This window comes from Heteronotia binoei, chromosome 1, assembly GCF_032191835.1.
Source record: "Heteronotia binoei isolate CCM8104 ecotype False Entrance Well chromosome 1, APGP_CSIRO_Hbin_v1, whole genome shotgun sequence".
Taxonomy (NCBI): domain Eukaryota; kingdom Metazoa; phylum Chordata; class Lepidosauria; order Squamata; family Gekkonidae; genus Heteronotia; species Heteronotia binoei.
Genome location: NC_083223.1, coordinates 245,239,029 through 245,260,666, shown reverse-complemented (window position 1 = coordinate 245,260,666; position 21,638 = coordinate 245,239,029). Strand labels below are relative to the sequence as shown.

General features: G+C 44.0%; 1 protein-coding gene across 6 annotated transcripts in view; it reads left to right on the top strand.

The window, feature by feature from the left end:
* EFR3B (EFR3 homolog B) overlaps positions 1-21,638 on the top strand; it is a 127,075-nt gene that overhangs the window by 35,166 nt on the left and 70,271 nt on the right. Inside the window, exon 1 of one of the 6 annotated variants that reach the window (XM_060250523.1) lies at positions 1,340-1,359. The exons of the other annotated variants lie outside the window; for them this stretch is intronic. Coding sequence (XP_060106506.1) covers positions 1,347-1,359 — 13 coding nt within the window. The 5' untranslated portion in view covers positions 1,340-1,346. Of the gene's footprint in view, positions 1-1,339; positions 1,360-21,638 lie in introns of those variants that run through there. 6 annotated transcript variants of the gene reach the window in all.

Below are 21,638 nucleotides of genomic sequence, written 5' to 3'. Positions count from 1 at the left end.
TGTAGTAGGGCAGATTGATGCAGAGGGAGCCCACTTGTTGTTAGCTGCTTTTGTGGTTATTATTGTTTAGAAAAGAAATTGGGTGAACATGCCAATGCTAGTCTTGTGCGGCTGGTTGTGGGGGAAGGCCATACCTCACAGCAAGGAAACTTCGGTCAGTAAAAAGTTCTTAGAAATGGCAGAACATGGCTGCGTGAGAAGCAGCCATGTTTGCAATTAAGGATTTACCTTTGAAAACTGGTGTTTAATGTTCCCATTTCTTATGATTCCTAGCTGAATGCTGCAAGAAACATACACATGGGGGTTGTTGTGGGGGGGGAGGAAGGAGAGAGCCATGTAAGCCTCTCTAAGTTTCTTGGGGGGGGGGGGGAAGGCTGAGAGAAAAATGAAATAACATGTGTTATGAGGAGTGCAAGTGGTTCTAGTTTCCGACTCTCTGTCTAAACTAGGTTACAGATTCTAGCGGACTAGTTATGGCAGTCGGTTACTACAAAACCCCCCAAAAAGAACACTTAAAGACTAATGAATTAAATTGACATTTGTGGGCTAGAGGTCATTTATCTGCATGCTGAGGTGGAGGTTTTACTTCTTGCCTTGGGTGACACCAAAATAAATCTGTTCTGTCTTTAAAGTGGCAAAAGACTGTTCTGTCTGTCCCTGGCTAATGTTTTCATTTCTGGCTACAGTTGTCACAGCCGATCTCTCCGCCTTCTCCTCCTCCACCCTAATGACATGCAAGAACTCTGTTAAAGTACAAGTCATCTCGGTGGCCTCTCTCACTGTCCATATCCCACAGCTACCAATCCCACGGTTCTCTTTATTACAAGAAACTGTATTTTTCCCACTTGGAATCAGGCCATTTGGGGGGAAAAAACAAACAAGCCATGAAATATTAGATGTGGCTGCGTGTGTGCTTTGAGATTTAAAAATTAAGGCTCACATCAGCCCTTTCACTGCTGTGGAAGATCCAGCTATATGCTCTCATCTTTTTCTGCCAGAGACTTTGAGAAAAAGTCAGAAGGAGCGCTCTTTCTTCTGTCACTGGGAAAACTGAGCTAACTCTTAAGGAATACCAGCGGGACTACCACGTGGGCCTGGGGCCTTGATAGGCAGCTGGCCTCCAGGAGGTGCCTCCCTCAGTACCTCCCGGCAAGGAACTGGGTACAGGAGGAAGAGGCTCCTGTAAGGCCGGCCGAGGTTGCCTGGTCCTTGGTACAGCGTATCACAGGCTAGGGATGGGCTGGGCTTGCTGACGGCTGCTCCGTATCGAGTTGGTTTAACTCTTTGTCAGGGAGACAAAGGGCTAGACTTTGACTGTCGCCAGCTTCGTGATCCCGTCTGAGCAGATGGAGGCCGCAAGTAAATCGGGCTGTGGGGTGGGACAGCGTGTGTGTATGTGGGAAATGAATCTGCCGGGCTGGATCTTTATACCTCCTTACTAATTCTTCTGGGTGGTGTTTTTCAATTGCTCTCCTCCCCCCCGCTCCCCATCCATGTGACTTGCTGCACCAGCTTACTTCTAATCCTATAAGAGGTCCTTCCCTGGAAGATCAAGTCCAAGCCATTTGGGTGCTCAAGGCAGAGAAACCAAATGGCACCCTTGTAGCCATGGGGCATAATCCACCAGGAGGTTTTCTTGCGCAAGCCCTGCTCAAAGGAATGGCAGCTGCATAACAGCACATGTAACTCCCATTCATTTGAACAGGATTTGTGCAAAAGAACTTCTCAGTAGATCATGCTCCAAGGGCCAGATTCTTTACATCTGTACATTTCTCCATCTTCCATGGCACCAAAAGTCTGCCACCTGAGGTAGGCCTGCCTCTGTATAGATATTTGACACTTCTGTGAAGGATTATTGTGGAGTGGCTTTTGTTTCCTCTTGCTTTTGGTTATTTTGGCATACAAACACATAGGGGAGAGTGCATGTTACGTTACGGAAAAGCTCTTTGCGTAGTCAGGGGGTGTTTTACCTGGCTAGTTTTCAGAAAGCAAAGTGGGTTTAGTGAATGTCTGACGGCATTATGATTTTCTACCTTTTGAGGCTGATTTCTTTATTCTTGGCCAAGTTGCGGGTGGCCCAATTCCATAGCAAGTCCTGAGAGTTAACATGAGGCTCAGGTTTGTTGTGATAATCTAGTATTTAAATAGAGCGTGCCAAAGCATTTCACGTACATTACCTTAGTAATCTTCTGTAAAATAGACAAAATGTTATCCCCTTACATGGGATGGCTCTGCTAGAACAGAGTAACTTACTTTAAGTCCACTAAATGAGCTTGTATCCGAACATCTGAACATCACAGGGTCTTCATGACTGCTTTCTCGTGAGCCAATTTGAGACAGATCATTGGGACAGATCAGACAAAAGGACTTTTTCACACAACACGTATTTAGCAATATTCACTACCACAAGTTCTGGGAACAATTTCTCATTTCAGACACATTCTAACAATGAAACCTCCACATTCAGAGGCAATGTATCTTCAGAACCAGTTGATGGGGTGTAACAACCAAAGAAAGGCTGTTGTCTTCATGGCCTGGTTATGATCATCCTGGAAACAGCTAAACGGCCAGTGCCAGGGGACAAGATGCTGGTGGACTCCTGCTTAGATCTGTGAACAGTAAGAAGAATGCATAGGCAGGATCCAGACTGCTGGTTTGGGTGGCAGTGTACTGAACCAGAAGTAAGCCAGGACAAACAGAAGCATCCTGGGGTGTCCAGATGGCGCATGGCCCGCTGCCCGGACAGGCCATGGAAGCCTTGGAAGAGTGTCCACAATGCTCATGCGCCTTATTGCTGCTCTCTGGGCGCTTCCTGGTCATCCAGACAGCCAAGAAAGGTGCTTTGGAAATGCTTCGCAATTTGTTACCACTTGTAAGTGGTACTTTTTAAGGTGCTCTTTGAATGGTGAGGGACAAGGCTGGTGAGGGAGTGGGCTGCTGAGCAGATGTGCACGTGTAGTCTGCATTGCTTGAGCCACACAGGGGCCCATCCAGCGACCAGTCTGGACTCAGTCATAGAGTAGTATGTTTTTAAATTGCACTCTCATAATATCAGAACTTGGGGTGGAGGTGGGATCATCCCAGTAAAACCTGCCAGTACCAAAACAACTGTTTACCACAAGTAACCATGCAGAATTAATTTATGTAAATTGCAGCCACAAGAGATGCTGATGATGGCCATTGGCTTAGAGGTTTTTAAAAGGAGGGGGGGACAGATTTCTAGCAGAGCCCAGATCTAGTGTCTATTAATAATAATAGCTCAGAATGAAGCTTCACCTGTAGCAGAGTCTACCCCTGTTACTGGGAGGGGGGTATGAGACCTTTGGTTCCATCAAAGTCAGTATTGTCTACTGCGACTGGCAGCAGTTGTCCAGGGTCCCTGGCAAATGTCTTTCACATCACCTACCATCCAATTATTTTAACTGGAGATGCTGGGGGTTGAACCTGGGACCTTTGCCTGCCAAGCAGATGCTCTGCCACTGAGCCACAGCTCCTCCCATAGGTGTTGCCTTTATGCCTTTTATGCAGGCCTCTGTGGGGTCTCTGACTGGCTGCTGTGGGGAACTGACCCATCAGAGCTATTGTTATCATGGGATGATCCTGAAGGTGGCATACATTTTGTTTCCTTAATATATACATAGTCCACCTTTTTGATTATGGAAAAAATATTCACAACAGTTTATAAAACTACGAGTTAAGCAGCATAAGTAAATAAAAATTAAAAAATAGCAAGAGAGTGAACAAAACTTAGTCAGGAACAAAATTAACTTAGCCTGGCATCTGGAAGCCAGCAAGGAAGGGGAGCAAACTTCCTAAGGCAAGAGTTCCATAACTGTGGAGCTACTGCTGAGAAGGCCCTGTCCCATGTGTTATCAGGCAGAGGTCCTCTGGTGATGATCTGTTATGCTCCTGGTAGGGAACACACTGCTGCCTCTGCAATTCCTCTTTCTCAGCCATCTGCTTGTTCCTTTCTTTCTTTTTTTAAATAAAGGGGATGGTTGATTTATCTCACTGAGGAGGGAGCATGTTGTGAGATTAATTAGCTAATGTTTGCAAAATGTGTTGAACATGGCAAGTTAGAGATCAAAGCTAAGCCTTCCAATGCAAATTTGCCACAGCCTTCTGGGTGTTGGCCTGATGCCAAGGCAGCTCTTTTCCCCTCTCGTCTTCTGCTTCGGGGTTGGGGGGGGGGAGGAAGAAAAATCCACCATATTTAAATGTATTTAAATGGTTTTAATGGTTTTAATGGTTTAATGGTTTCAGATGTATTTAAATGGTTTATGAATATGTGTGTTTGATGTGTTGGTATGTTTGTGGAAGAGCACCTCATTTCGTTGCTCTCTTTTTGTTGAGAACAATGACAATAAATTCATCTATCTATCTATCTATCTATCTATCTATCTATCTATCTATCTATCTATCTATCATCTCTCTATCTATCATCTCTCTATCTATCATCTCTCTATCTATCATCTCTCTATCTATCATCTCTCTATCTATCATCTCTCTATCTATCATCTCTCTCTCTCTATCTCTCTCTCTCTCTATCTCTCTATCTCTCTATCGATCTATCTATCTATCTATCTATCTATCTATCTATCTATCTATCTATCTATCTATCTATCTATCTATCTATCTATCTATCTATCTATCTATCTATCTATCTATCTATCTATCTATCTATCTATCTCTGCTGAAAGAATAAAAATACTCTGCCATTTTCATCGCCCACAATAAGACACCTCTGAGACCAGCATGTTACAAGTAATCTAAGGGCTACATCTGCAGTTTGCCCCTACAGGGATACAGCTGTGTTGTTAAGGGCTGCCAAAATTCTCAGATTAGGCATGAATTCAGTTTGTCGTGATGGGTGGGTGGGAGGTAGGGACTTAAATCTGCCACATACTCAAGTTGAGGAGGGATGATGACATGCCTCCTCTAAAAATGGTTGCTGTCAGTGGGTGGCTTCTTGGTGGGAGAACTTTTCGGAGCTACGTGTAGAACTATTTTGCATTATTCTGACATGTTGAAAGGAACTTTCCAGGCTGGGCGAAGACTTTTTTAGCCTCTTTTATTGGGATTGTAGCATGAGCTCACAGATCTCATGTTCATATGTAAAGTGGAGGAATCACGGGCTACAGGAGGAAGCCACACAGAGCGCTTGGGTCTCCTGCTTCCAAGCTTCTCTGTACACTAGAAACCTGCTTATGTGTTGAACTCACAAGTAATACTTGGATAAGAATGTCTGGGAGAGAGAGATCAGAGTAGAATTTATCTGCAGGAATCTTCATATCACATTTTTGTCCTATCCCTTCTCCAAGGTAGCAGCTGCTGTACACTGCATTGGTTAGGCCGCACTTGGGGTATTGTGTGCAGTTCTAGAGGCCTCACTTTAAAAAGGATGTGACAGCATGGAGCAGTGATGAGGATGATCAGAGGTCTGGAGACAAAGCTCTATGAGGAAAGGCTGAGGGACTTGGTTGAGGGGGGACATGATTACTCTCTTTAATTATTTGAAGGGCTGTCACATAGAGGAGGGCAGGGAGCTGTTCCTGTTGGCAGCATAGAGGACTCACAATGATGGGTTTAAATTAAGGGCAACTGGAGATGAGGGAAAACTTTTTTACAGTAAGAGTTGTTCCACAGTGAAATCAGCTACCTAGGGAGGTGGTGAGCCCCGCCCCCATCACTGGCAGTCTTCAAGCAGCGGCTGAACAAACTTAATGTCCTCTGCTAAAATCAAAGAGTTCCAGCTTCGTCTCCCTGTAAATGGCACACATTTCCTAAGGGTAGGCTTGCCTGTAGGGGGACTGTCTGGTTGGTGGAGCATTGGCCATAAAGGAAGGGCAAAAGAAGTGGTGCTTAACTCTTTCCTTACCTGCTGATTTTTCTCCATAACTTCCCAACTGTCTGGTTTTCTGCCATTTTCCTCCCCACTGTCTCAAAGACAAATATTTCTGTTCCAGGACAAGGGCAAGATTAGTGGGTGATGGAAGGGGTAAACATCCTTTCTTTCCTATACATTGCCCTCTTTAAGTTCTTCTCTGCCTCCATATTACTGTTAGGAAGGACAGCACGGCATGCAATCTCACCCTGAAGCACATGTGGGTTTTTGTAGGATGATTTTTTAAATCATTGGCCACATTGCCATGTGTCCCATGGGAAGCCTTAAAGCAAGACCCAAAGAAGACCTTTGCAAGGTTATCTGAATCACAGGAGCTTACTTCTGAGCAGACATGCGGAAGATCAAGTACTCAATGCAGCACATCACTAGGTTCGAATAGATCCAGAACCAGTTCAGAAATTGGAGTTGTACTTGATGGTCTGCTATGAAGCCTGGCCTCCCCTGGAGTAGGAGATGGAATAGTCAATGTCATCTGATTGTTGATTATTGCTGTTTTTATTGTTTTAAATTTTATTGTAAATACACATTATAGTATTTATAAGAATGTAGTTATACCTTGTTGTTAACCACCCTGAGTCCCAATTGGGGGGAGAGGGCACTATATAAATCAAATAAATAAATAATAATAATAGTAAAACGTGTCCATAGAAGGACAATGTCCATCTTCTTCAGGCAGGTTGTTGTGGTTTGCAGTCAAATTTAAGTCTAGTAGCACTTCATAGACTAATAAGGTTTTGGGAGTATAATCTTGTGAGAGTCAATGCTCCCTTCATCAGATATTTGACTTGAAGGAGTGTTGACTTTTGAAAGCTTCTACCCTGGGAGTCTTCTTGGTGTCTAATGGGCTACTGGTCTTGAATCTTCCTCAGGCAAGTTTGTCTGTTTCTATTAGTGGATGAAGGCAGGAGATAAAAATGGCTTTATCTTTCTTGTTGGACCTGTGGGCCTTCTGGAAGCACCTCCTTGGCTACTGTCAGTTCTAAACTGACCCATTGGTGTTGTTCAGCTGGTGAAGTTCCACTCCACTCCATATCAGTGTTCCCTCTAAGCTAAGTGTGAGCTAGCTCACAATTTTTTAGCCTCCAGCTCACACATTTTTGTCTCAGCTCAGGAAAAATGGCCTTAGAGCAAACTAACTTAGGCAGTAACTCACAACTTTAATGTCAGTAGCTCACAAAGTAGAATTTTTGCTCACAAGACTCCACAGTTTAGAGGGAACATTGCTCCATATCATGCTACCATCGGAATACTGACTTTTGAGTGTACATGATAAGGCCTTCACAGTGACAACACCAAAACCTCCCTTCTGCTCCTGGAAATGTATCTTTTGCTCTTTCCCTTCAGAGCTGTAGAAAGCTTTTTCCCCCTCACAAACCACTCTCTTCCATTGGACATTTGAGCAGAACTAATAATGGCCATAATTACATAATTTTAAGATCGACAGTGCAGAAACTGAAATTGTAAAAAGATTTTCCATTCCTTGGCTCAAATATCAACCAAAGGGGAGACTGCAACCAAGAAATTAGAAGGAAATTGAGACTGAGAAGGTCAGCTAAGAAGGAGCTAGAAAAGATCCATAAGTGTAAGGACTTATGATGATCAAGAAAATTCATACTGTATTATTCCTCTTTACTGTGTATGGATGAGAAAGTTGGACAGTAAAGATAACTGACAGGAAAAAAAGTTTATTTTAAATCTAGTGTTGGAAGAGAGTTTTGCAGATACTGTGGACTGCCAAAAAGACAAATCAGTAGGCTCTAGATACAATCAAGCCTGAACTCTCTCCTTAGTAGCTAAAGTGATTGAACTGAGGCTATTGTACTTTGGTTACATTATGAGACGGCAAGAGTCACTGGAAAAGGCAATGATGCTAGGAAAAGCTGAAGGCAGCAGGAAGAGAGGAAGACCCAACATGAGATGGAGGGCGAGGAGACTGGATTTATACCCCACCCTTCACTTGGAGGAGGAGGAGGTTGGATTTATATCCCGCCTTTCACTTGGAGTCTCAGAGCAGTTTACAATCTCCTTCCCTTTCATAACAGACACCCTGCGAGCAATACTCCCTCTAAGCCGTGGAGTCTTGTGTGCAAAAAATTCTACTTTGTGAGCTACTGGCATTAAAGTTGTGAGCTACTTCATAAATTAGTGGGTTCTGGGGACATTTTTCTTGAGCTAAGACAAAAATGTGTGAGCCAAAGCCTAAAAACTGTGAGCTAGCTCATACTAACTCAGCTTAGAGGGAACATTGCCTGTGAGGTAGGAGGGGCTGAGAGAGCTTTTTCGAGAACAGCTCCGAGAGGACTGTGACTGGCCCAAGGGCACCCAGCCAGCTGCATGTGGAGGAGTGGGGAATCAAACCTGGTTCTCCCAGATTAGAGTCCTAACTACCTGAGTCAATCAAGGAAGCCATGGCCCTCTGTTTGCAAGGCCTGAGCAAGGTTGTTAATGGTAGGATGTTTTGGAGAACACTGATTCACAGGGTCTCCATGAATTGAAAGTGACTTGACAGCTCTTAACACCCACGATAATGGTCACTGCTTTGCTTTTGGTCTTCTTTTCTTGCCTGGTTGAATAGTTTTGTTGATGTTTAGTTTGGTTGCTTGCTTTGCCAGCTGTCCTGTTTTAAATTATTTTACTGTAAACAGGATTATATTTTCCTAATAAATGCCAAACAGTTAGATTGACCTTCTAGCGTTCAATCCAGTATGGACAATATTCATGTTCTTCATTGTTCTATTTTCATCTACCTGCCAGAGATTCAGCAAGTTGCTATGACTCCTCAACCCTCAAGCAGAAATTATTAATTCTTCCTGGTTGAACGGGGGTGGGGGTGGGGATTAGCCTGGCTTTGGCTCCCTGTAGGAAATTCCCTGTCTTCCTTCTAAGCAAACTATAAAAGTGCCTTCAGATGGAACTGATAGGTAGAACTGGAATCCCTGAAGACCAAGAAATGGTAGTGTTAGGGGATGGGATTTCTCCTTTCCGACTAACAACTGTGAATCTTGCTTTTGCGTGCACAAGAGAATATGCATATAAAATCTTAACAAGGGTAACAGGTGTCTAAAGAGCAAGTACATTAACATAACATTACTGTAAAATGCCATAAAATCTTCACCTGCAGTCATAGAAGAGGAAGAGAAATGCAGGTTGCTCGCCAAGGAATAGGCACAAGACAAAATCTTTTCCACCTTGACCTTTCAAAGGATGCTTAGCTTTATAATTGATCTGCATGCTATGGTGTCTGGAGCAGCCCTTGATAGTGGTAGGGACCTCCTTTACAATGGACAAATCTGAGTATATCCTTTGGGCTCTTAATGGCTCACAATCTAGCCTCCTGTTTGGTTCTGCACCTTGGCTCAGCATTCGTGCCTTTGAGGAACCCATTTTCTTTTGGTGGCCATGATATCAGGGGTCCTTTGTGTTCTCCCTTGCATGCCCAGACTTGCCTTACTCGCTTCCCTCTCCTTAATCTTGCATCCTTTTCTAGCTGGCTTTGCTCCTTGCTGGTGGAAAGTGCTGTGAAGTTGCATCCAATTTATGATGACCCCATAGGTTTTTAGAGGAAAGAGATGAACATAGGTGGTTTGGCATTGTCTGCTTCTGTGTAGTGACCTTGCACTTGCTTAATGGTCTCCCATCCAAGTACAGAGCGGGGCCAGCGCTGCCTAGCTTCCAAGATCAGAGAAGACTTGGGCTAACCTGAGGTACCCAGTTAGGTGAAATTTCCAGAAAACTGAAGCCTTGAGGTAGGGGGAAAACTTCTTTCCTTCCATTTTTTTTTTTGGGGGGGGGACTTTAGAAATTTTGGAGGAAAAAATGAGATGCACTATTTCAATAAGAAAATGATCTAAAATTTATCCTAAAACTTGAAGCACGTATAACACATGCTGTTTGCTCTACATATGAAAATTTTAAAGATCTAACTCTTTGGCTGTGCTGAAATAACAATTCCATGGATAGATGTAGTGTTGGAGCAGCAGGTGGCTGTGTGCCCTTTAAAGTATCTAAATATATTTTTTTGCAAGTTGGGGAAAAATAGGACTCCTAGAGATGAAAATAGAAACCCATCGACAGTGTGGAAAACAAAAGGGAGTTTTCATGATCTGGGTTTTATAACTGTCTCTTCCATCCAGTCAGCCGTATGTTCTCCTGTTTTCAAATCACTCAGAAAATATGCACGCCTTTAGCAGAGGCTGGAAATGGACAATGGTTTCTAAGACTGTACAGAGAGAGGCGTTACTTCCCAGGGTCTCAACACATTCTTTTGCTTCATTGTTCCACTACAGCATTACGTATTGTGTTGGAGAGCTTACTTTGACATGGTGGGAATTACTCAGGGGAAGATGGGGGGAAAGCCCTGTATGTTCCTTCCCTCTGTGTTTGGCTGTTTTCCAGCTCTTCACATCTCTCTTCTAACCACATGCAGCTCTAATTAGATTTCTATCCCCGCCTGGCACAGTCAGCTACAATAATTGTCTCCCCTTGAAAGAGATGCCTAGATGGATTTTCTGCACATCGCCCACCCTGGTCTGTTGGTTAGACAGCCAACAGTGTCTATTTCTGTATTTGTCCAGCTTCTCCTTGGGAAAATGTGATGCAAGAGGCAGTGGGGTTCTCTGTTGCCTGTTCTGGTCAAGTGCTATTCGGATACAGGAGTGCACTTAAGAGGCCTTTAGGTGTCTAGTTAGCTTTCCTATATTGGATCATTCGTCTCATAGTATAATGAGGCACATCTTAACAATGGTTGGGTTCATTTTGGGTATTGTGGTGGCAGAAAGTGCTGTCAAGTTGCAGTTGACTTAAGGCAAGCCCCACAGGGTTTTCAGGGCAAGAGATGAACAGGGGTGGTTTGCCATTGCCTGCATCTGCATAGTGACCCCTGGACTTCCTTGATGGTCTTCCATCCAAGTACTGACCAGAGCCAGCCCTGCTTCGCTTCCAAGATCAGACAAGATCCAGGCTGTCAGGGTTTGGATATAGTATGCAAGTAAAAATATTACTATAAAATCCTTGCTTCCATTCTGGGCTGCTGTTGGTGTACCCTGAGATAGAGCAGCTGCTGGAGCCCGGGGTTTCTGCCACCATGATCCCAGCTACATGCACTGCCCAGTGCCACTGGGGAAAGGGCTGCAGGCAGTGGGAATATTTAAAAATAAAGATTACAACGTTTTCCCTCCTACGTATGATTTGGCCCTCGTTCAACATACCCCATCTTTGAACTGTATCTTTACTTCTGTATTTAGTTGGACATTTTTGCCATTATCAGGTGCTGCTTACATTTGGGTGTCAACACATTGTCCATTAATATGGGTTAGACTGATTCTGATCTACTGACTGCCAGATTAGTCTGTTACTCATTTGTATTTGCTGTTCTTCCATTCTGCATTAGACCTTTAATCCCAGTTCAGCCCTGTCCCCAAACCGATTTTCATATGATCATCTGCCTAAGTCAGCTTCCTGACCCCTCATTTAGTACTGTGGCTGTGCTCCTACAATCCTCTACAGATCAGTTGGTTTAGTCAATATATCGTCTACAGCTGATGACTAGGAATAACAACCACCCTGGTATACACATGAATCTGCCTTATACTGAATCAGACCATCGGTCCTTCAAAGCCAGTGTCATCTACTGAGACTGGTAGCAGCTCTCCAGGGTCTCAGGCTGAGATCACATAATCTCCAACATGATCCTTTTAACTGGAGATGTATGGGATTGAGCCTGGGACCTTCTGCATGGCAAGCAGATGCTTTGCCACTGAGCCAGAGCCTCTCTTAGTTTAGCGAACTGGATTCTGGGAGACTCAGGTTTGACTCTACACTGTGCCATGAAGCCTGCTTGGGTTATGATAGGTGTCAGTCTCTTTCAGCCTAACCTATCTCACAGGGTTGTTCTGAGGCTCAATTGAAGAAGGGAGGAATGATGTATACTGCTCTGAAATCTGATGGAAGGGCACAATAAAAATCTGCTTAATACAACCATGACAGCTATCAGTGTTTAATTATCCTGTGATATTTAAAAACATGCATGAAATATAACTAGAACAACTGTAACTAAGACTAATATGTGTTTTAATGTATTGTAATCTGTACTGAGAATCCACATTTTGGTTGAAAGGATGGGATGTAAATAGCATTATGTAGAAAAACATTAAAATAAATAATAGCTTGTGTTGTTTTTATTGGTATTTTGGGCTCTGTTAGGAAGTTTACAAGCCCCATGGCGCAGTGTGTTAAAGCTGCAGTACTGTAGTCCTAAACTCTGCTCATGACCTGAGTTCGATCCCTGGCGGTAGCTGGGTTTTCAGGTAGCCGGCTGCAGGTTGACTCAGCCTTCCATCCTTCCGAGGTCGGTAAAATGAGTACCCAGATTGCTGGGGGGAAAGTGTAGATGACTGGGGAAGGCAATGGCAAACCACCCCACAAAAGTCTGTCGTGAAAACGTTGTGAAACGTCACCCCAGAGTCGGAAACAACTGGTGCTTGCACAGGGGACCTTTCCTTTTCTTTCTTTAGGAAGTTTGGACTACTGGGTTTCAAATAGATCTGTAGTTTTTTCTGTGATAGATTTAAGTTATTTTTTTTACTTGTTCTTTATTTCTTTAAGATGTTTGGAGGCGGATTGGTGGGGAGGCATGTGACCAAAAAGCAGCATAGAAATATATACAGGGGGCTATGTTGTATTATCTGAGGTGCTGGCGGTTCATGCTTGCAAAACTTCAAGGTCATACAAAATGAGCGGATCTTTCTCCAGTGATCAGTTTGAAGATCCAAGGGGTAGAGAAATTCAGAAGAATGACACTTGTGTATTGACTGAATGGAGGAGGACTTGGGAGGGTCTGAGGCTCAGTGACAGAGCATCTCTTTTGAGTGCAAAAAGTCTCAGGTTAACTTCCCCGTGTCTCCTGTAAAAAAAGAAAATAAAAAGGATCAGGTAGAAGGTGATTTGCAAGACACTGGAGAGCTGCCAGTCTGAGTAAACAGGTGGTCTGATTCAGAATAAGGCTTCCTGTGTTCATGTGACTTGGTGAAAGAGCCAAGAGCCTTGGGTGGGTGGTTTCTTTGTTCAGCTACAAGTAAGGAAATTGCTGTCTCTCAACTTAGTTTGCTGGCCTGTATTGTGAGCATTCGGGGTCATTCAAGGAAACTTCAATGTTGAGACAGAGGTGGAAACACATAAGCAATTAGGCAAGATGGATCCAGAATGGAAGGGAAGTGGTGGTACATGACCTTCCTGTTGTTGTACTTGAAACTGTTCGTCTTTTCTGAGATACAGTTAAGGGAGTGTGCGTGTGTGCGCTTGCCATCCAACCAGTGACTTGGCAACAGTTCCAAGAACAGATGAAAAAGCAGGATAAGCTGCCCAGCCTGCAGTGAGTTGCTACACTGAGGATCCAGATTTGAGTCAGGAGTTCCATACAGTCAAGGGGGCCTGTGTTGGCTCCTCATATCACCTGATCTTGCTAAACTGCGTTGCATTTTGTGGCCATCTTAGGGGTGGCAGCAAAGATCAGACCAGCAGTTCCTTCTGCTTACAAACCACTTTGACTTCTAGCCTCCTTTAGTTGCAGATCTCTGGTAACTTTACAGAAATCAGGGAAGCCATGCTCAGTTCAGTGTATATGTTGTGGAGTTGTCTTAAAAGAAATGCATTACTGTGTCAGTTTGAAGTAGGGTTGATAATATGGTTGGTTAAACAGTGGTCATTTCATTTTGTTTTAAAGCATCAGATTTATTAGAACAACAAAAACCCCGGAATCACTAGATTTGATAACATTACTTACAAAAATACACTGACTCACATGGAGACACCCCCCCCCCCCCCGGAACAGTAGGAAGTCAATGCAATGAACCAGAGTTTCCAGATTATATCATGTTCAATATGGACCTGACTCCTCTGGCTCCTGCCCCCCCCCCAAAAAAAAATCTGGAATAAAAAGAAGCCTCATTTTCCAATGGGGAAACTACAGGGTGGTTGGAGGCATAGAATCCCTCTGCACATTGCACCTGTTGTTAAAAGGGGGAGAGGGGAGAGGTAAGTTCTGTTTTCAAAATGTCATAGGGTGGTTCACTGGCACAGCATTCTCTTCCCCACCCCCACCCCCATACCCATGTTTAAAGGGTGCTTTCACTTTCCCAAGTGAGTCACATGGTAGAATTACAGTGTGGCTCAGAAGAAAAAGGAAGAGTTCTGGGTCACAGGTAGGGATGGGCATAAACTGGCTCAAATTCATGATGAATTTTGGGTGGTTTGTGGTTCATAAATAAGTTTATGGCAGGTCAACCAGCACAAACTTTCCATAAACTTTCAAGACGTTCATGGCAGTTAGTGAACAGATACCAGTTCTTGGCGGTTAGTGAAAGGATACCACTGGACTTGAATTTTGTTTGGATACATTTCCAGACAGCCGCTGCACAAACAAAATGTTTCCCAAACTACAAAGCAACTTCAAAGCAGTGTGTATGGGGCAGACTCTCCAGTCTTGGAAACACCAGTAGGCTCCGTGTGAATTTGAACTTGACATTTTCCTCCTAAAGCACTTTCCTGGGGGCATCTTCTTTGGGAGGCCATAACTCAAGCCCCCTAAGTTCAATCTGCACATATGGAGGAGGATCAGAGGAGGTCCCCTGTAAGTTTAACATCTCTAGCTTGCTTTTTACATTTCTAAACCTGTGCCTGTCATTTCCTCAGAAAGCACTTTCCTTGGGGCTCCTTCCTTGGGGGACCATAACTCAGACCCTGTAAATCCAGTCCTCACCAAATCTGGAGGGCAGGTAGAGGAGAGTCTGCCAGAAATCCTGCAAGTTTGGTGCCTCTAGCATGCTGGGGGGATTCTACCGCATTATGAACCTCACAAATTGAACTGGTTCATTTGATGGCTAACAGTTTGTGATGGTTTGTGAATTGTGTGCTTGGCATGCCACGAACCAAACTGCATTTTCCTGGTTCATCCCTAGTCACAGGGATTGCCAAAATCCCTTAGAGCTGTACTTTTGCCTGGGTGGGGTAGAAACAATGGAGAAGAATGGGGCTAGGGTGGTGGCTGTCAAGAATTCCCAAGCCAAGGAACCACTGGAATGAGTGGGCAGAGCTCAAAATTATACAACCAACCTGGAGTGTGAGTCCTCACAATCCAGGGAGGTAGCTTATCACTTGCCTGTTAGAGTGTCTGTACGATCAGAAGCCAGCGGGCAGACTCCTGACCTTTCTGAGATTAAATCAGAAAGTCAATTCTGCAAGGTTGCCAGGTTGGATGCTTGCAGGTTGAGTTTCTGTGAGCTAATTACCAGTAGGTGGATGCTGTCCCGCATTGGTCTTGTCAGCCACCAGCGAGCCTGCAGCAGACATGGACTACTGCACCCTTCTTAAATCTTCGTTCGCGAAGTCAAGCCGAGAGAGAGATGCTTTAAGTCTCAGGTACTGGATTTAGACTGCAACTCTTGAAGCAAAGAACAACCAGATATAGTAAAAGTATATTTTATTAAAGTGTGTTGGAATATTTCCAAAGGAACTTAACTGTGAAAAAGAAAACAAAGAAGCTACCAGTTAAAGTTCTAGCTGCACAATTAAATCCTAAGGCAGGGGTGGCCAAACTGCGGCTTGGGAGCCACATATGGCTCTTTCACACATATTGTGTGGCTCTTGAAGCCCCCACCACCCCATCAGCTGGTTTGGAGAATGCCGTTAAAGTTGTTTTCTTTCCACCTCTTCATCTCTCATCCCATCTATTTCCCTCCCCTCCCCTCCCTTCCTTTCCTCCTGTCCTGTGGCTCTCAAGCATCTGACATTCATGTCTTGCGGCTCTCAAACATCTAACATTTATTCTATGTGGCTCTTAGTTTTAAGCAAGTTTGGCCACCCCTGTCCTAAGGCATAGTTACCAGGTTGTGTTTCTTGAGTGAACTCAGGCAATCATTCCAAGTCTTCCTTTGTCAGACCAGGGTCTAACCCAATGCAGGATTAACCCATAGTTCCAGGAGAGCTGAAGCAGGCTTGCTAACAAAGAACACAGAAAATGCTAGCTCCTTGAAGTCTAAATTTGAATTAGCTGGGGGCCCTCTCGCCAACCCGTAGTCAGTTTTCTGACTTGACCAGATGATTTAGCAGAGAAGCAGTGCAGCACAAGATGCTTCTCTCTGTTGCACGTCTCAAAACAAGTCTCAACAGAAAGAGTAATGTGTGAATTTAGTGACTAATGGTGTGCCTCCTTGTCACTGTTATTCAGAGCACCAAATCAGACCTGTGAACTTCTCTTGAAAAAAACAACAGATGTTTTCCTTCTGATCTCTTCCCCTTCTGTTTAAAGCCTAAATTTTGATATGAAGCCTTAACCAAAGTTTAATTCTATGTCTGATGAAAAGACAAGAAATGGAGTCGACGTCTGTTGACAGCAGCAGCTGCAAGCAGTGCAGGGATGGTTGTGCTCAGATTCCCTTTCCACTCTGCTTGCTGCTGCTGCCGCCACAATTAGGATGTCTTTTTGGACACACATGTAAATGCAGGCTGTGCTCATTATTATTAAACAATGAAATTAAACTTTCAACCAATTATTGTAGCTTAACAACGTTAAGTCAGATTTCTGTAGACATGTGCAGTTCACTAAATAGTTCTCTCCCCCCCCCCCCCCCCCTGCCGCTCCCCCTGTATCTTGGAACACTGCCTAAAGTTTCGATTAAAGAAATGAAATTGAAACAAACAAAATAACAGCAGTTATTAAGAAGAATCTGTTTTTAAGTAGTTATGCTAAGTAAACAGAAGGGTAATTCTTCTGGTTTGGAGATACCTGAAGTTCTAGCATAGATGCTGTTGGACAGAGCAGCTTTGATCTGCTGTTAAGTTTGCCCCAGATTGTTTTTCAGCTCTTGGTAGCCGGTGACACCATGATGAAATTAAAGGGGGAAGCTGCCATCTGCCCAGTTGCATACTTGGCTTCATGGAGTATTTGAAGCTGGTCAAACTGACCTGCCTGTGAAACCTAGACCAAGGATCCATCCATTTTCGTGTTCTGTCTCCAATACCAGCCAGCTGTTGATAGGCACTAGTTTAGATAGGTTAAAAAAAGAGATTAGGGGGGAAATAGAAAAATAGGCCCATCAGCACAACCTATGTTAGCAAATTTCCTATTATTTTGTTAGAAGTACTTCCTTTTTTCCATTCCTGAGGCTACTGCCCATCAATTTCAGAGGGTGACCCTCATTTGAGGGTAATTGTGTGGCTTCCTAATAAATTCATGTGAGAGCAAAGAGCTTTGGGTTCCAAATGAAGATGGAGCAATTTATGAAGGACATGATTTGATATAAAGAGATACTTTATATCTGTTTATTGCATTTTTATACAGGGAGCTTTTTGCACATGGTTCTCTTTCCTATTATTTTTGTTTCACAATAGTCCTGAATGAGATGTCAGACTAAGAGACCAAGCAGGGAACTGTAGGTTTCCCAGATAGAGTTTCGCTAACCATTATACCACACTGGGTGGCTGCTTATATAACTTGGACTATTGGTCTGCATAAATTTATCAAGCAACTTGAAATACTATCATCCCACCAGAAAAAAATAACAGGAAGAAATCCCAAAGACCTGTTGAAGAAGGATGGTGTTGCAGCCTTCCTAGAATGCAAATGAACAGGAACAAATCCAGCAAGTAGGGTCCACAGATGAAGGCAGCTAGTCTGTTAAGGTTTACAGATACCTTTAGCAGAGTTGTGTGGAGAGAACCACAAATAAACAAGCCAGGCACACGTTTTAGCTTAAGAATAAAGAAGATATTGGATTTATATCCCGCCCTCCACTCCGAAGAGTCTCAGAGCGGCTCACAATCTCCTTTATCTTCCTTCCCCACAACGGACACCCTGTGAGGTGGGTGAAGCTGGAGAGGGCTCTCACAGCAGCTGCCCTTTCAAGGACAACCTCTGCCAGAGCTATGGCTGACCCAAGGCCATGCCAGCAGGTGCAAGTGGAGGAGTGGGGAATCAAACCCGGTTCTCCCAGATAAGAGTCTGCACACTTAACCACTACACCAAACTGGCTCTCCAGTAGTTTACTTTTACTATGAGGAAAGGTAGACTGGGATTACTAGAAAACAAAAGATTCATTATCCTATCTAGTCTCTAGACTACATCTCGACTCTCTTGAGTCCAAACTCTAACTGCATGGAAATCTGAGGGCTTTACACAAAGGGCAATAAAAACTGACCAAATGGTTTCCCCCAGACCACCTCCCAAATATATGGATTAACCTATTAGGGCTTTCCTTCAATGGTCACTATACATATTGACACCCAGCCTGAGCGGGAAGTACGTGCAGAGACATTCTCATTGGCTATACCTCTCACTGGCTAAACATCAGCATGCATATACATTCATTTAATTAACTCATGACAACAGGAAGTGAAATTGCAATAGAAACCCAACATAGTCAACTTGGTGGGAGTTGTTAAATACCTGCCCCCAGCTCCCACTTCCTGCTATTGTTTTGAGCAGCAGTGGGAAGGGAAAAATTTGGGGGGCTTATGGTGTGATCTCAGTTCCAGAAGTGATGCCATGCCTTCCTAGGAATTGCTGAAAACTCTATGGTCCCATCTAGCCCAGTTTTGCAATTTGACTGATAGCATTTGTCCAGGGTTGACTGGTTCCAGGGATGAACCAGAGGCCACTGCATCAAAACATATATTCTGCCTGTGAGCCATTGTACATGTTTTTGGACCTAAGCAGGAGTTTGAACCCTGGTTCCCCCTGAACTGTACCTGCTAAACCACACCATCACTTTTTTATTTATTTAGTGGTACAACAGCCAGGCGAATGTGAAATACACCATTGCAGCCTTCCGGAAGGAAAAGACTACCCAGGCCATCTGTCCTGGGCTGCTGTGAAATTACTCCCTCCAGCTTATTTTTCTAGCATTTTGTCTGGCCCTAGTTTTCCACATTTGATTGATGGAAGCTTCATCACTTTCCTTTTCTTCTTGCTGGAGAAATGCTGCAGGGGCGTTCAGCCCCCTGTGAATCATTCTCCCCCCTGCCTTTGCAAGCACTGGTGGCTTCAGGCAGTGGCTGACTAATAGCATTTGTGCCGTCTGCCTGGAATGAAGCGCACATTTATCTGCCCAACATGGCTGTCCCTGAAATTCGTCTCCTCTACTCTCCCATCTCAGAGCTTAGCTCTGGCCAGTAATTTATCAAGGTGATGCACTTAAGTTTCTATAGGCATCATCTAGTTCAGGGCAGAAGCATGTATATTACATGCAGAAGGTCCCTGGTTCAATCCCTGAACATGCCCAGTGAAAAGCGCTCTGGTTGAAGGACTGGGAAAGACCTTTTTCTGCAGCTGGACCCTGGAGAGATGCTTCCAATCAGATTCCATGATACTAAGCAAGATAAACCAGTGCTTTGATGTGCCGTGAGGCAGCTTCATATATTCAGCCAGTTGTTACTGCTGGAGTAAGCAGCCTCTTTGGCAGAAATGCCAGGTGAAAGACAACATCCACCTGGAAAGATATTGGTGTGACAGGGAGGGGCCATGGCTCAGTGGTAGAGCATCTGCTTCATATGCAGAAGGTCCCAGGTTCAATTCCCAGCATCTCCAGTTAAACTATCTGGCAGTGGATGATGTGAAGGATCTTTGCCTGAGGCTCTGAAGAGCTTCTGCCACTCTGAGTAGGCAATAATAACTTTAATGGACAGGGTCTGATTCAGTATAAGGCAGCTTCATGTGTTCAAGTAAAAGGAGGAAGGAGAGAGGTTAGGTTGTGCTGTTCTCAGAGGGGGGCTGCATCTGAGATGACGGTAATGGTAGGTTCCTGTGGGTAGAGACGGGAGGGGGAAATAATGCCAATTCTGCAAGGGAAGGGAGCCGCAGGGATTCTGCTGGATCCAGCTCTGTTTAATCAAGTGCTTCGCTAACCAGGTTTTATCCATTGTGAACAAAACCACATTTCTCCAACTTTATTTTGCTTAAAAGTTCTTCCTCCCCTGTCACATTTGGTATCCACAGTTTCCTGCTACAGTAAAAACTTGTGGCTTGACAGTTGTAATGCACTCTGCATGAGATTTCCCTTGAAGATAATTTGGGAACTGCAATTGGTACAAGATTACTAGAACTTGGTTGCTATCAGGAGCAAACCACTCAAGATTACTAGAACTTGGTTGCTATCAGGAGCAAACCACTCCCATTTTTAAAAACTTTGTATTGGCTGCCAGATTGTTTCTGGATCCAAATCTGGATGCTGGTGTTCATTTTTTAAAGACTGGAACCCCTGTCCTCGAAGGATTGCCTCTCTTGATACAAACCCATGTGGCAACTTCATTCTGCACATCAACATTGATTTGGTTGTTCCCCCCACCTCCCATTATTTTGATTTGCTCTTTGCTTGCTCTTGGACCTTTTCTGTGGCTGCTCCAGTTCTTTGGAATGACCTTCCAGAGGAAGTTAAGCTTGCAACCTGCACTGACTGTAAAATGGGATTTTTTTTAAGGCAGTATTTGTAATGTCTTGCTGGAAACAGGGTTTCATTACTTTCAGGTTTGTGTATGAGCAGGTTGGTAGTTATTGGCCTGTTTTATGGTATATAGATTAGTTGTTGCCATTGCTGTACTTATGATTTTTTTAAAATGATGTTGCTGTTTTAGCTTGTATTGTTCGAATTGGCTTTATTTGTTAACCTGCCTGGTCCCAGCTGTTTGGAAGAAAGGGATAGGCTTGCAAATGTTTTAAAAAGGGCTGGTGTTTCTTACAGAGAATGGAAGGAGAAAGAGAATGGAAAGAGAAATACAAATGATATTTCTGTTCCCCCTCCCCAATAGGCTCCATGTTGGGCTCTGGCTCAGGCTGGGCTGACTACAATTTGGGTTTTTTTTAATGTAGCTAGGGCATTGCCAAGCCAAGCAAAATGGTCAGGCAATCCACTGTTCACCATGGAGGCTGCCTAGTCTGGCATAGTGTTTACAGTGGTGGACTGACAAAGGGAGAGGAATTCAGGTCACATAGCTTACTGGGTGACCCTTGGGTCAGTTGTTGTCCCTAATCTTTGTGTGGGAGGGGGAATGGGGCACTCCTTTCCATGTGCACCACTGTGTGAATATTCACGAAAGAGCTTTTTTTGATATACAATTAAGTGACCAGGAATTTAGCTTTGTTTCTACTGTAATTAGTAATTTTAATCTAGGGGCCTGGCCTGAAGGGGCATGCCTGAGAGAAGCAGGGCCTATAACAAACAAAATGCTGATGTTTCTTCATGAATGTTGATGTCTCCTTGGCTGTCAGGCAGTGTCTCTGTCCAAGCATTCATCCTTGCCCGAGGAGATAACACCCTCCCTTCTTGGCTGAAGGCAAGGGGCAAATGTGTGAAGAAAGAGCAGCTTTAGAGCCAAGAAGGCACAGAGATAGGATGGAGAGTGCTGTGGGTTGGCTGATGTGCCTCGAGGATACAGAATCTATCATTCTATTACCCTGTAGAACTCCCTGTACCCGTGTTCTACTTTTACTTTTGTAAATAAAGCAAATATTACAAAAAGAAAAAAGAAAAAATCAAGCTGTTTCTCCCACCATAGCAGGAACAAGTGGGTGGCATCCACATACTATGATTACCACACTCCAGGTGGGCCCAGGAGAATTTCCGAGAATTGCAGCTCATCTTCAGAGTTCAGACTACAGGGGGTAGCTCTCCCAGAGAAAATAGCTGCTATGGAGGGTGGATTCTGTGCTTCTTATACCTCACTCAAGTCTCTCTCCTTCTCAGGC